The 16,530-nt window shown below is 35.0% G+C and overlaps 1 protein-coding gene across 1 annotated transcript in view; it reads right to left on the bottom strand.

Annotated features, from left to right (window-relative positions):
• ADGRV1 (adhesion G protein-coupled receptor V1) overlaps positions 1-16,530 on the bottom strand; it is a 556,489-nt gene that overhangs the window by 401,087 nt on the left and 138,872 nt on the right. The window contains exons 45-52 of the mRNA XM_042956620.1: positions 15,025-15,287; positions 12,135-12,310; positions 11,181-11,305; positions 8,142-8,299; positions 7,904-8,050; positions 7,475-7,582; positions 4,320-4,584; positions 3,238-3,360 (exon numbers count right to left, since the gene is read on the bottom strand). Coding sequence (XP_042812554.1) covers positions 3,238-3,360; positions 4,320-4,584; positions 7,475-7,582; positions 7,904-8,050; positions 8,142-8,299; positions 11,181-11,305; positions 12,135-12,310; positions 15,025-15,287 — 1,365 coding nt within the window. The remainder of the gene's footprint in view (positions 1-3,237; positions 3,361-4,319; positions 4,585-7,474; positions 7,583-7,903; positions 8,051-8,141; positions 8,300-11,180; positions 11,306-12,134; positions 12,311-15,024; positions 15,288-16,530) is intronic.

The following is a 16,530-nucleotide window of genomic DNA, read 5'->3' as shown; positions in this document are numbered from 1 at the left end:
AATCTCTGTCAAGTCATTAACCAGAATAAATATGTAATCCTCACAGTCATGGCTCCAATCTAATATTTGACATATTCAAAATAAGAAAGTCCTTGAATATTATTTAATGCATAATTTCAGCTTTCAGGGGATCTATAATAAGCCATTCTAAATAATTACTTACAATCTTTTCATACTTCTACAACCTCAAGTCACAGAAACAAAAGAAATAAAGAGACCTCACAATGGGTCCCCTAACAAGCCTCTGGCAGAATTTTTCATAAATTCTTTTAGAAAGTGTGCCTATTCTATTTCTTTAAAAATCTTTAAAGAGAATTCTATAACTTCAATTAATAACCCATTCAGGCAGCACTTGTCATCCTTAAAAACATTCATTAGGAAACTATTTTGAATTATAATAAGTGACTCAAGTAGATACTGTTAGTCCACTTGAAAACTTGAGGTGTAAGAAAAGCAAAACTAATAAAGGAACAAAATTAAAGGACAAGTAGACACAAACAAATACACGGTGAAAGATACATAATTTATTTAGTAAATCAACTGCTGAGTGAATAAGAAAGTCACAGCTACGACCTGTCAGAGAGGTGTCACGACAAGTCAAGAGAAGGTATTTACGAAGAGGATGCACAGAACAGAGACACACACAGGGCTCTGACAGCACAGTGAGCCTAAGGTAGAGGCCAGACAATGATGTAATGGTCCAGATGTCAGGTGGCCAGGGTCTGGGAGAAAGTAGCATGGACATGGGACTGAGGAGGGAAGAGGGCACAGGGAAACAAAGCACAATGAGATAGATAATCCATAAAGCAATGAGAGATAAATAATGCTGATTCCTGCTCAACAGGTGAGGTAACTGAAGGAGACAGGGTCTAAAGATTACAGTGCCTGAATGAGAAAACTGCAGTCAGGCACCTAAGAGAGAAACTGCGAGAACAGATTCCTATATTTGTGCTAAATCCTCTACTCTTCTCAGTATCCTAAGTAGATTCTAGCTTTTATGAGTTCAACTACCTGAATGCATTGATGTCTCCAAAATCTAAACCTCTGGCTGATTTCTTCAGTGCCACATCTCTAAACCCTGCAGAGGCTTCTATGTTAACTCCTGTCCGTGAAGGTGCAAACTCTGCATCCAGCATATTACATACACCAAAGCTAGGTGGAATTAGAAAACATGTTTTTGATCATCATTTGCTTTTGAAATGCCTTCAAGGATTTCTCTACCCTAATAATGCTCAGAGTTTAGGTAGTCACCAGACCCCTAACAGTCACTGACACACTTCAAGAGGGTCTGTGAGGTCAAAACTATTTTTGTAGTAATACTCAGATGCCGTTTGTCTACACCATTCTTATTCTTTGTTGAGTGTATGTGGGATTTTCTGGAGGCCATATGACTGATAATATTGCAGTAGACAGAATACAGACACAGACATAAGAAACAAGACATTAAAGGAACTTGTAAAATAAGAAAGTAATACCATTCTTTGTACAAAGGTTTTTATTTTAGAAAATACTTTTTTTAAAAAAATAAAACGTGTTATTTTTGTTCACATGTAGTAAGTTCATTGCTCTCATTCTTAATTAAGAAGTATCTTTAACATTTCTCCTTTTTAATTTCTAATACAATAAATATTAGTAAATAGAACCCACACAAACAAAAGCACTCTGAGTTCCTTAACATTTTAAGAGAATGAGAAGTTCCTAAGGCAAAAATATTGGGGAACCACTGAACCATCCAAACACATATGAAATCCTGAACCTGACATTCCAGACCTTCTTGTATAGATGCTAGTGTGTTTCCAACCTTACCACCACTACGCTGAGTCAAATCTTCTGTCCCTACCACTCTGGTTGACTCACTGTGCCCTCAGCATCATGTCTACTTCTACTTTTCTCTTTTGCTCACACCTTCCCTCCTGCGCACAACATTTCCTACCAGCCCACCCAGGCCGAGCTCAAGCTCCCCTCTGATACCTCTTACCCACTTCAATTCCACCAATGACAGAGCAAATAGGACTGGAATTCTATCTTGAATTATTATCTTAATATTTTTCTTGCTTCTCCAACCAGACCTTTGAAGGTACAGAATTCTTCATAACTTTAGGGGTGCCTGGGTGGCACAGTCAGTTAAGCGTCCAATTCTTGATTTTGGCTCAGGTCATGATCTCACGGTTCATGGGATCGAGCCCTGCATAGGGTTCTGTGATGACAGCACAAAACTTGCTTGGTATTTTCCCTCTCTCTCTCTCTCTCCCTCTCTCTCTCTCTCTCTCTCTCTCTCTGCCACTCTCCTGCCCATTAAAATAAATAAATAAACTTGAAAAAAATTTAAAAAAAGAAAGAACTCTTCATAACCTTAAACAATGACTTATATATAATGGCTAATAATAAATGGTGCTGTTTGATTCATACAAAATTCCTATGTCTCAGTTTAAAAGTGAAGCTTTGATCCAGACTCACCTGCTGAGTCACTTGGTTTGGCTTCCAAGTTCCTCTGGGCACCCTAACAGGAGACCTGATGACTCAGTGAGCCTGCTCCCTGCATTGTTCACACCTGTTCGGAGAGGCAGCCCCACAAGCTCAATAGGCCAAGAGCTGCTGGCCTCTATGCCTTGTTGCCACTGGTCCACCTAAATGATTCTTCACCAACCCTGCAATAATCCTACAGCCTCCAGACAACATTCACCCCTTGGTTTCTCACTAACGGACTTTTGTTTCTGAAACAACTGTGAGTAAAAATATTGCTTATGTTTCTGATGTGTATATTAAAGCACAGAAAGTCAAGACAGGATCAGACTGGAAGAAGGATGGGAGAGTGAACAGCCATTTTCTGACTTTTTAAAAATACTTCAATGCAGATACCTGTTATCCTTTTATACTTTCATATTTAAAATATACACTATATGCAATGTCACTCTTCATTTTTCTCTAGACAAAATAAATATATTACTTTATCCTTCACTAATGTTGTCTGCTCACTAATATGTCCACTAATGCTCACTATTGTGTCTAAAATAACACATTTCAGTTATTCTGATTCTTCTCAAGCACAATTCCCATTTAAAAATATTAGTCCTTTTGAATTTCTAGGATTTCCAGAAATAGTACTGTTAAGATCTTGATTTTAGATCCTTATTAAAAGACCCAGTGTCTGGCAAAATGATACTATCTCTAACTCAACAAGATTAAAATTATTCTAGCTTTCTACATTGCATTTCAGACTAGTTTAAACACCCTTACCTATTCCTGAAGCTGGTGTAAAGGCGTAGATCCTATTAATGGTAGTAAAATCCAGGGACTGAAAATATCTGAAAGAAGACTGTCCTGTCTCCCAGATGAAAATATCAATTGAATTCTGATTTCCTACAATAATGGAATAAAAGCCAAATCTGAAGGCAAAAGTTACAGGAAAAAAATGACGAAATTACACAGTAAAAAAATTATAAAAATATTTATTGATTTAAAAACAAATTTAGTTAGGACATTCCTCCAAATTCATTTATTTAAATAATAACACAGCTTGGTAGGAAACACTTCAAATGTCTTTTTGCATTTACTACATGAAGTATGGTCACTGCTTAATCAAATCATGATCTGATATTAAAGAACAGTGACACACGTTTGTTTTTTTAGGAATGCTTAAGTTTTACCTAAGAAAGTTCCACTAGGCAAAAGAAAGCATATTTATACTCAGAGAATATTTTGAAACAGTCTTATCAAAAGTCGCTGAGCACTATTTATTACTACTATAAATTACCCACGGCTCCCCAAGTACAGTCACATAAAATGTTATCTGTTTGCACTTCTGATATAAGATCTTCATAGATCTTTCCACTTTACATACCCATCCCAAATTTTAATATAACTTTAATGTGATAGTTCGTCATCTAAAGATTATACATATAACACTTAAAATCTGTTTTTTCCCCCTAAAATCCATTTGTAGCTGACAGTCAATACCTTATGCATCAAGAAATGGATTAGCTGGGGCACCTGGGCAGCTCAGTCAGTTGAGCATCTGACTCTTGGTTTTGGCTAAGGTCATGATCTCACGGTTCACGGGATGGAGACCCGCACTGGGCTCCGCCCTCACAGTGCAGATCCTGCTTGGGATTCTCTCTTTCCTCCCTCTCTCTGCCCCTCCCCCTGCACACGTGTGGGCACATGCTCTCTCTCTCTCAAAATAAACATTAAAGAAAAGAAGAAATGGATTAGCTAAAAAATTATTCCAAGAGCTACGTGTTTTCATAAAGATCCTACTATATGAATGCCGTATAATTTCAACCACAATGTATATATGGCAAACGCTAATATCTTCTTACCTAGAGAGAGAGTTTTGGCAAAGATTAAGTAAATATCATCTCCTGAAGCCAAGGCCTCAACTTGTGTTGTCCCACTAATTGGCACTTCTTGAAAGTTAATAAACTCACTGCCAGACCATCTGAGTAAAAGGGAATTTAGCCTGGCATTAACCTGGGAAACGGCTAAGAACACAGAGCCTCTTCGGGTGAACAAGGCTATGCTCAGCACACCTCGGACAGGAAGTGTCTGATGCAAGGTGAAGCTTTCTCCGCTCCATCTGAAGACCTGTGGGAAATGTTCAAATACAAAACCCTTCATGAGTAGGAATTTAGTACTTGTGTGATTTTAACCAATATCATTTATTTACTTTCCTGGTACCCTTTATTTAGTTAGGAGGATACTTTCATAAATGAGAAAATATCAAAACTGACGCTCTCTCACTGCTCTGTGTGTGTGTGTGTGTGTGTGTGTGTGTGTGTATAAGCACATGCAGAGAATGAGTGAAAAAGAAGTTATATGAAAATAAATCAATTTCAAATATACATCTGGGTAGGGGCAAGTCACAGAAAGAGAAAAGGAAAGCTAAAAACAGGAGAGAAGTTACTTATATATGAAAATTTCAGTTGTGGGTAAGAAACCTTCTGATGCTGTAATATCATTCCTTATCCACTGTTCAAGCAATAGAATATAAAAAGAAACATCAAAAATTTTTAGTCCTGAAGGTGGCAATGCATACAAGGTTTTAAGGTGAGTGTTCACATATTTAAAATTAAAAGAAGATCCTGAATCTACCTGGTTTCTTACACAATCTGGTCAATTGCAGAATTATATTTATTCAGTCAACAACTGGAAATCTTATGTGAGACTGGCATTATGCTAGGAATTATGGATAGAGTGGCCTCTCCCTTATGGATCTTATTAACTGTTAGGAAAAGGCAAACAATAAACACACTGATAAATAAATGTACGATTATTCAATTGAGACAAATGCTGAAGATAACAACTGGGATGATATGATAAAGAATTATGGGTGTACTAGGGAAATAAAGTTGGGAAGAATGACAATGAATGACATGGAAAAATTTCTAAGGCAAAAAATGTTTGTCATAAGCTGAATGAAGAATGGTCCAACTAGAAGGAAGTTGATAGTGCTAAGGAATGAAGACAGTGAAGACAGTGAAGATGACCATATAATTTATCACTGGGATCCTTTACAGAGCAAAAGCGACAGTATTGACATAATCCAGTCCTGTGTTGAGTGGATACAGAAATATAGTTATGCTACTTATAGTCCATTATTAAATAACTTAGAATTTATTTTACATATAATTAGAAATCACTGAATAGTTTTAAAATGAGGAATAATATGAAATATTATTTTTAAAAGACTGCTCCAGCTACTTGATGGATAAGGGATGTGAGGAGTCAGAGAAGTTCTGAGAGCAGCTGGGAGGCTACTCCAACAGTGTGGGAGAGAAATGACAGGACCTGGACTAGGCAGTGAGAATAAGAGATGGAAAGAAATGTCTGTATTCAAAACATTACTAGGAGAAATAATCAAAAACAGTTATAAATTAGATGTGAATGAATAAAAATGAGTAATCAAGAAAGATGAATGCCAGCATTTGGTCTTGAGCAATTGCATTTATGAGGTTGCTATTTCCTGAGATGAAAGCAAGCATTGCAACAAGTTTCAAAGAGAAAATCAAAGTTAAGTTTGCGATATGTTATTAAACTTAGGTACTTACAGAGTGATGCCAACAAGAAGTTAGATATGTAAGTCTAGAAATTAGAGAAAAGGCTACCAAGAAAATTGGAAGACAGACTATAACTGACACCTAAAGGCACAGGATTGATAAAAGTACCTGGATTGGACAAAAAGAAAAATTTGAACAAACACTAAAACTGAAAACCGCCAAGATATCTAAGTTCAGAAAAGGGAGGAGGAACTGGCGGTGGAAACTGAAAAGGGTGACACAGAGACACAGAGGCAAACCTGTGTGGTATTTCAGAAATGAAGAGAAGAGGGGTGTCGGGGTGGCTCAATTGGTTAAGCATCTGACTTCGGCTCAGGTCATGATCTCATTGTTCATGAGTTCGAGCCCCACGTCAGTCTTTGTGCTGCTGGCTCAGAGATTAGAGCCTGCTTCAGATTCTGTGTCTCCCTGGCTCTCTCTGTCCCTCCCTTGCTCATGCTCTGTCTCACTCTCTCTCAAGAATAAATATTTAAAAAATTAAAAAAAAAAGAAATGAAGACAAGAGACAGTTTAAATTTGAGGATGAGGTAACTGTCACATGCTAATAGGAAGCAGCATAAGACAATGACCAAAAAAACATCCAGTGAATTTGCAACCCAGCTGTCATCAATGACCATGAGGAAAGACAAAAGCTGGTAGACAATTCTTTCACCGTGTCTTACTACAGAAGGGAGAAAAGAAATGAAACAGAAGGTAGAAGGGGGTGAGATCAGGAGAGAAATTTCTTTTGAAACTTGGAGATCCTGCATTTACACTGATTGCAATAATTTGACAGAGAGAGACACTAGTGATGCCAGACACAAAGGGAATAACTAAACCTTCTTATGGCAAGAGGAGCCTGGTTGTTATAGAAGGAAAACTTTTTCCATAATGGGATGGAGGAATAAGACTGGGTTTCAAGAAGGTTTCTGAATTTGGTCTTGGCAAGATGACTAAGCTCCTTTCTGGTAGATTTCATTTCAACAAAGTCATCAGCTGAAAATGCAATGAGAAGCAGGTAAGTGAGTCAGAGGAGTGAGAAAATTATCAAATAAGTATTATTAGGATTATGAGATGTAGTTAATTAGAGAACTGTGGAATTTCTGGGGGTGATGTTAAGCGCCCATTTGGCAATGCTAATCATGAATTATTAGTGATACCATCTGTCCAGTTACATGATTTTTCTGCATAATGTTTTCCAAAACCATTAAACTCTAATTAAATGCTCATGCTTATTACTGCACTTGGTCTGCCTCTTGAAGACAATATTTATAATTCCAATGTTTAAAAATTAACTGTGAATAATTAATATCTACATTCTACTTTACTATTTTACCACCATCAAATAATGGGGGTTTTTTACACTAAATTTACAGACTACACCTTTGACGAGTTTCAAATAGAGTACTTTTTAAAAATTCATTTTAAAAGAATCAGACCTGAGTTAATTCAGAATCATCTCTTTGACTTGCAACAATTAAATAATCTTGATTTTCTGAACTAAAATATTTTACTTGAGAACGTTCCGAAATAATGATGGTTTGTACCTGCAAGGAAGATAAGACCATGGGAAAAAATATTTAAAGGCGAATTTAACTAGGAAAGGCTTTGAATACACTAATAGTATGAGTAATATTTGAAGTTCAAAATTTTAAAAATCATTCTGAACACTAGGAATGCATACTTAGGTGTCATTTCAAGACAGACAAAAATATCCCGGATAAAGTCACTCTGCTAAAATGTGTATCAACTTGCAAAAAGCTGCTTTTCATATTAATATAGAACATATATTATCTTCCATTTAGATCTTACAAATCTAATTTTCCTTTTAAATAAAGAAATCTACAAAAAATGAAGACATTTTTTACCAAGAATAATTTGAATCCAGATGTGAATGTATACACACTGATAACGGAAGACTTTTCTTCATTTCTTTCTTCATGAGTAATCACAAAGTAAGGAGAAACACCAATATTAAATGCCTCACAAGTTTTAGGATTTTCTATATTTAAATCCTAGGAAACAAGGAATAACAGTTAATTCATGAGTCATCTGATATTTACATGTACATTTTATTTTATGTACTATAAAATGACTGATGTTTACCTCAAGTGGTACAAAAATCCCTTGCCATCGATAAATAGTAGAAGACACTTTTCTTAACATTACACCATAAATTGAATCTTCCAAAATAAAGAAACACCAACCAGAAGGTGATGCATCCAAAAAACTTTGAACTATGGAAAACACAGCATCCATTCCCCCTGAAAAACATAAATCATGATTTGCTAATGTAAAACCCCTTCAAATCTTTATGCCAAGTTTATTGTTTAAACAGTTCAACTAGTGAGTTTGTTGTAAGACATAAATGGTGTGTGTGTATAAGACAAAAAATATAAGCCATAGAATTTAAAAAATAACTAAAAATAACAACTTTTAAAAATTGTTAAAACTCTGTTCTAAATCTACATAGATCTTTCCAAAGTGCATTTAAAATACTAAATGTATATTTAAAAATGTTTTAATGTTTATTTATTTTTGAGAGAGAGAAAGAGAGACACAGAGAGTGAGTGGGGAAGGGGCAGACAGAGAGCGAGGCACAGAATCTGAAGCAGGCTCTAGGCTCTGAGCTGTCAGCACAGAGCCCAACGTGGGGCTCAAACCCAAGAACCGCGAGATCATGACCTGAGCCAAAGTCGGACACTTAACCGACTGAGCCACCCAGGCACCCCTAAAATACTAAATGTATATTTTAAAGGGAAATATGCTCAACATGATTTTTATCAACTTTCATAAAGATGATGAAAATATAATTGAGAAATGTTTAAATAATCTAATTTTATAGAAACACACTAAATGTTTAGTTTTAAAAACTTACACTGTTAATTTGAAACTATGCCCATCCACTGATTTCTTGCTTTACACATTATATATTTAAGAACACCAAAACAGACTCACCTACTTTAAATAGTTGTCAAGTTTTTAATCAACTTATCACAGGTACATGTCCCAAATTTTGCACATTTAAACAAAGACAAAAAAAAATCTCTATCCCATGAACAATAATTTTTAAAAAGCTCTACGTTTTATTATCATACCAGTTTCCCAAAGAAATTTCTTTTTAAACTTTAGCTAATGTGTGAACAATAAGAATAAATGTCAAGGTTGAAATCTAGGCTCCTTATAAATTATTGATCATTTTCAGATTACCAGTTCAAGAAGTCATGTCAATGCCTCAAAGTGATTTCCTTTCCTAAAAAACAAGTATTTTTAATTCCTACTGTCATCTTTTAAAGGTACACCACAGCTTTCGCATTAAGAGTCTGAATGTTTTACATTAAGGTCCTTACCATCTGGCCTAATCCTTCCCTACCATAATGCAGGAAGATGGTGAATGAAAAATAAATAATGCTGACATTTAAGAATCTCCAACATACACCCTCACAAGTACTTCCAAAAACACATGCAGATTCCAAACCATAATGAGATAACTGAATTAGAAATCATACTCTTTCCTTTTTGGATCCTATCACCTCCTGTCTTTTAGAAAATTATACCGCTACTAACCCTTTCCATTTTAAATATTCACTCTTTCTCTACTTACTAGGCCTTTTCTGTCAGCATTTAAATATGCTTAGGTCTCTCGAAACTAAACAAATGAATAAACAAAACCCCTTGAGTCCTACACCATATCACTACCTTTGCTAGGTCCTACCTTCTCAGTCAAACCTCAAACAGTTACATATATTTGAGGTCTCCATTCCCTTACCTCCATTCAAAATGTTATTTCAATTCCTATCCCTCTATACAAATAGCTCTTGCTATTTTATTCCTTCTCTATTGCTAACCACAATAGACATTTTTTGGTTTTTATCTTACTGGGCTTCTACACCAGCAACTAACACAGTTACCACTCCTTTTTCAAACATTCTTCTGCTGCTGTCTGCAATCCCACATTCCCTTGGGTTTCTCACACTAGGTCTTCTACGTCTCCTTTGCTTCATCCTCTTCCTCTCCCTAGTAACTCAATTTGAGCCTTCTCAGAGCTCAGTCTGGGTCCTCCTCCCTTCTCTACCTACAGTCCCTCTTTCCAGGTTTTTACATGAATTTCCATGATTTTAAATACAACATACACACTAAAGATATCCAAATTTATCTCTGCAAAAGTTTCTTTTCCTTTGAGTCTAGAGAAATGTCTTCTCAAAAGTAACTCAAATTCAAAATGTGTTAAATCACATATTTTACTCCCTCTCACCAAAATAACACCTAGCCCTCATCCATTACTCCTTTTCTTACTGGCAAGTATGACTCTCCATGCAACCACAGAAGCTAAAAATCTAGTAATTATCTCTGCAATCTCCTTCATACACAATCCATCACTTTGTCCAAACGACCATAGGCTGACCTTTTGTTTGTCTCCTTTCATCCTCTCTTTTCTTCTTTGCCAAATCATTCTCTACACAGTACCAAGAATTGTATCTTTGAAATGCAAATGAGATTATGCCACACTCCACAAATATACCTCGCAACCCTCCTGTAAGCATGAACCACTCAGAGACTTTCCATTAACCCTAGAATAAAGACTAAAGTACCTAACATATTCTTCAAGCTCTTCAATGATCAGGTCTTACCTAGTTCTTCAAAGTCAACTCTCCCACTTATTTCTAACTCCAATGTCCACTCTACAGTTCATCATTTCTACACTTTTTTATGCCTCTAGACTTGTGCCTCAATAGTTTCCCACCTTCCCTCCATGTTCCTCCAACTCAGATCTTTGCAGAATCAACATCACTCATCATTCAATCCTTGTTCAAACACTGATACTCTTGGGAAGCACTCCTTCGTGTTCTCACAGCACTTAGAATTACTCCTTTAAAACATTTATTACAGTTTTAAACTACATACTGAGTTTTACTTACTGAGTTTATTTTTGTCTCCTCCTAAATTCTAAGCATCATGAGTTCAATATCATGCCTGACACATGATAGACTCTCAATAAATATTTGCGGCTGCAATGAAAGAATTAGACATCTGTTCTCCATTTTCAACAGATCCATAAGATACAATTCATGGGGGGAAATTAAATCTGATAGATGCGATCTTTCTCGGTTATAAAATTTTGTGCTTACAAGAAACCAAACGTACTCATGCCAAAGGCTGTTTCAGATACTGTCTCCCACTCCACACTCACAGCTAAATCAATGCCATTAGTGCGTGACACGTTTAAATATACAGTCCTGTTGGCTTCTTCAATGTCTATAAACGTGGCTCTAAAAAAAAAAAGATTACAGAAAGCAGAAAATAATATAATTTCTACATACTGAATATATATATCACAATGCTAGAATATATTTAATACACTTTTAAATTTACATAAGCCAAGGTGAGATCCATCCACAAATTTCACACAGCATGAAAATTAGACCCCTACAGCTCAAAATATTAATTTATGAAGATTAAAGAAGTACTATGATCTGATACTGTGGTTTTAAAAATATACTAAGTACATTCTTAAGTATTAAGAAATACCCAGAGTCAGTAACTTCATACTATATATTCTAAAAAATAAAGCTTTGTCACTCCTAAGTTTCCTCTTGGATGAATCAACAGCATATCAAAAAGAAAAAAAATGAATCCAAAAATTATTAGTTTAGTACTAAAACTAGATCTACTGGAGTATTTCTAAGAAATAGAGTATTTCTAATAAATAAAAAATCAAATATGTGTCAGCTTCCAGCGGAATTTCAAACTACAATCATGTTAATATATGTATGAAGAGTCATTCATTTGGTTTGAACAGCTAAATATTTTTATACCATTTCTTGCTTTTTACCATCACTGAAAATACAAAATTGTACAAGCCTTCACTTGAAAGTGGGAATTCCAAGGAAATAAGAATTCTAATAATACCATTATACAAGACATGATTAGGTTTTGGATGTTCCTTGTCACAAGAGGGCATAACGCCTCTCTGGATCTATCTGCTGGAGCTCATTTTAAAAGTACCCTTTAAAAGAGTCAGAGATCAATTTCCCTCTGCATTTTCTTTATGTCAAAAGATATTTCCTACTTGACAATTTCCTTATGAATAAACTATACCTATTTGCAACTGCAGAGATACTGAATAACCCCAGAGGGGCCTGGTTTTGCAAAACTGTTATCAGGGTTTGAACATGTGCCCCCAGTCTAGCACCTCCAGTCGGATTAAACAAGGTGCATACAAAATGCTCATCCATCTCTGGTTCAGTGTCCAATATGGCGGAAATGTGTAGGGCCTGAAAACAAAATTAAAAGATAAAGTTACTAGACTTCAGTATTTCTGCAATACACATACAAAGAAATCTGCTAAACATTTTTGACAACAAGATTATACATTTTGGAAAAGATCGCTTCTTTTTTATCTTAATACTGATCCCCATAATATGTAATAGTTATAAGTGTTTCAAGTTACCACTTTCAAGATTTTCAACACTGTGATATACTGCACTGAAGTCTCTAAAAATAAATTTTATGACATTTAAAAATAATGTTGAGATTAAAAAAATAAATTTAGGTCTTGATGTTTGCTAACTCTTTATCCTGCTTAGCTACATAACTGCATCAGTCTCATTCTAGTGTAAGAGTCACTGTAAAAAAAAGCAATTATAGCCATAGTAGGCACAAATTAGAAACAACCCACGTGTTTATCAAAAGAAAGACAGATAAACAAATACTGGTCTATTCAGTGCAGTGCTACTCAGCAATAAAAAAGAACCAACTATAGGGGCGCCTGGGTGGCTTAGCTGGCTAAGCATCCAACTCTTGATTTCGACTCAGGTCATGATCTCATGGTTGTGAGATCAAGCCCCACATCGAGCTGCACACTGAGCACAGAGCTTGCTTAAAATTCTCTCTCTCTCTCACTCTCTCTCTGCTACTCTCCCCTGCTCAAGCTCTCTCTCTCTCTCTCTCTCTCAAAAAAACAAAAAACAAAAAAACAAAAAAACACCAACAACAAAAACCCTAACTACTGATGCAACTCAATAGATCTCAAAAACTACATAGGCCAAAAGAAGCCAGATACAAAGAGTACATACTATATGGTACCTATTTATATGAACCTCAAGAATCAGCAAAACGAGTCTTCAATGACAGAAACCAGAAAGCAGTTTCTCTGGTGAGGGCAAGAGAGAAGAAAGAAACTTCTAGGTGATGGTAATACTCAATATATTAATCTGAGTGTGGTTACATGGGTGTATATATATTTTGAAAGTTAATGACCCATGTACTTAAGATTTTTGAATTTTACTGTTTATACCTCAAAATAAAAACATGGGGAAAAAGACCGTTACGTAAGTGAAAGAAAATTCTACTTAATCCAATTTTCTCTAATGTTTAATTTGCCTAATTAACAGAAAGATCTTTAAACACTGTGAAAAAGAATCTTTTAAGAAAAAAATGTTAATATTGTAATTTATATTTTAATTATTATATTATATATTTATTATATTAATATAATTCATAATAATGATCAATTATTATAATTAGGAAGATTATATATTTTATATAGATGTGTATTTATTATAGACATCTATATATTATATATTAATATTTATATAATATATAATAATATATAATATATAATTTATATAATATATATTATAGTTATATATTAATTATAATGAATAATTTTTATAATTTAAATAGATAATAAAAATAAAAATGTTTATTAAATTAATTAAATTAAAAACATTTTTTTAAAAGAGGAAAATGCCTGTGAATGTAAAGCAATGGAAAATTCATCAAATACTTAAAGTTTGAATTCTTTTATATCTATATCAAGATATAAGTATTCTTAAATGATTAAACTTTCAAATTTCCAAAAACATGAAAAAATTGGACATGTAAATAAATACGAATTTAAAATGAGTTAAAGTGTACACAAACTGATCACAAAGAAAAGTGATTACCAGGTAGACTGTTTTTAGATAACATAATTTTAAATACATTATAATTATACTTTATGTCAGGCTTGAAAAACCTTAGGCAAATGTAGTTACCAATTTTAAGCTTTAACTGTATTTTAAACCATAAAATTTAGGGGCGCCTGGGTGGCTCAGTTGGTTAAGTGTCTAACTCTTGATTTCAGCTCAGGTCATGATCTCACGGTTCATGCAACTGAGCCCCGTGACAGGCTCTGTGCTATCAGTGCAGAATCTGCTTGGGATCCTCTCTCTCCTCTCTTGCTCGTATCCTCTCTCTCTGTCTCTCTCAAAAATAAATAAATAAACTTTAAAATGAATGAATGAATGAATAAATGAATAAAATTTAGTTGTGGGGACAGAAAATTATCAATATACAGAAAAGGAAGTTTCAGAAGGTAAACTTCCATAAGTATAGATCACATTTATAATTAACCCCAAATCCAGCATTTCTTCTCCAATAAGCTATTTCTATTCACACAGGATACAGGCTTCTCAAATAAGCAGGCTAGAGTAAGCAATTATATTTTGTTTAATGAAAATGTGGCCAAAAGGATGACTGGCGAGGGCTTAGTGACTATAATAAATGGTTTAGAGTTTTTTAGCTTTTGTTTTAAAAATAATATAAAGTGAAGTATGTTACCTAAATAGTTAACATTTACAACAGCAATATGTACATTTTCCTTATTACTTGCACATTCCACTACCCTATTTGCAGAACAAATTTCTCCACCAGCACTCTATGCAGACTATATAGCACTGTAACACTTTCACATGGTAATCTAATCATCTTTGCCTGTCATCTAGTCTGGGAGAACTTTTTTTTTTTTTTTTCTTTTTAGGACCCAGGGTAGTCCCCTAAGAGAAAATTATTCATAAATATTACTTATTCTGATTAAAGAACATTAGAAACAACCCACATGTTTATCAACAGAAAAATGGATAAACAAATAATGGCCTATTGAGTGCAGTGCTACTCAGCAATAAAAAAGAACCAACTGCAGGGGCATTAAAGCCTCATACTATACCTTGAAGCGAACACCTTCTTCTAAAACAATGTAGCCTTTGACGGGGGTCAGATCTTTGGACTCCACTGAGGAGTTTACCTCTGTCACAATGAACTGAACTGTCACAGTTCCAAAGAGTCCTTGTGCAGGTTCCCGAACAACATACAATAGTGCACTACTCTCCTGTATGTAGAGAGCTGTCGGTTCTCTTAGGAAAAAGTGCTCACTGTTGTTAAATGATAGGACTCCAGGGCCATCATCATTAGCAAGGATGGTAATTAACGCTGTTGAAATAAAAATATTAAAGCACTAAATCAAAATAGGGCAGGTTATAAGTACTGGGAAGTATGGAGATGTTTCATTATAAACTAAGACAACTCTTTTCTAGATCACCTTAAAAATAAAGGGAATTTTAAAAGGCATTTAATAAAATTCCATATTCACTCATGATATAAAAATAGTCAGTAATCTTAAAATAAAAGGCACCTTTCTCGTCAACCTCAAAAGCCAATAACAAAGACCTAACTCAATGTTGAAACATTGGAAGGGTGCCACTAAAAACAGAAAGACGACAACAATACCTGCCATTACTGCTACTATTCAGCATTGTCCTGGAGCCAGGAGCCAGGTAACAGGTATGAAAACAATGGAAAGGAAGAGTCAGAACTAACACTATTTTCTAGACAACATGATTGTCTTCTTAAAAAACAAAAAACAGGAGAAAAAACTTCTTAGAACTATTATAAGAGTTGAAAATGTAAGCTGAGTAACCTTCAAAAACTAAGAGCTTTTTATTTTTTACTACCATTAATGATAATATGAATAATAGCAGTGGAACAACTAATCCTACTGAGAACTTACAAATTGCTTAACCTGTGTTAACCCATTTAATTCTCACAACCCTAGGAGGTTGATTCTATTACTATTTTCACTTTACAAATCCAACGGCTGAAGCACAAAGAGGCAATCTGTGGAAGTACACAAGCTAGCAAGTGGCAGTACTGGTCCTCAGAGCTAGGAAGTGTGCTATGGAACATGCATCTAAAAGATTATTATAGGGGCGCCTGGGTGGCTCAGTCGGTTAAGCGGCCAACTTCGGCTCAGGTCATGATCTCACGGTCCGTGAGTTCGAGCCCCGCGTCGGGCTCTGTGCTGATGGCTCAGAGCCTGGAGCCTGTTTCAGATTCTGTGTCTCCCTCTCTCTCTGCCCCCCTGTTCACGCTCTGTGTCTCTCTCTCAAAAATAAACATTAAAAAAAATAAAAAAAAATAAATAAAAGATTATTATAATATCTCTATGTATAAGCTATAACTATTAAAAAAAACAACAGAAAAGGGACCTCATTCACAATAGCAACAATACCTAGAAATTAAAGTTAAAAATAGAGGACCTATATGAACAATGTATACAGTGTTAATGTGTGACTGTGACCAATGCTATCAGTGTCTCTTCCATGCCCCCTAGGCCCTTTCAAGACCACTTCAAGAGTTTCTTTTGCCAACTGATCTTTCTACCTGAGGACACCAT

Source organism: Panthera tigris, chromosome A1 (assembly GCF_018350195.1).
Source record: "Panthera tigris isolate Pti1 chromosome A1, P.tigris_Pti1_mat1.1, whole genome shotgun sequence".
Taxonomy (NCBI): domain Eukaryota; kingdom Metazoa; phylum Chordata; class Mammalia; order Carnivora; family Felidae; genus Panthera; species Panthera tigris.
The sequence above is the reverse complement of the archived record's forward strand: the minus strand, read 5'-3'. Positions and strand labels throughout refer to the sequence as shown.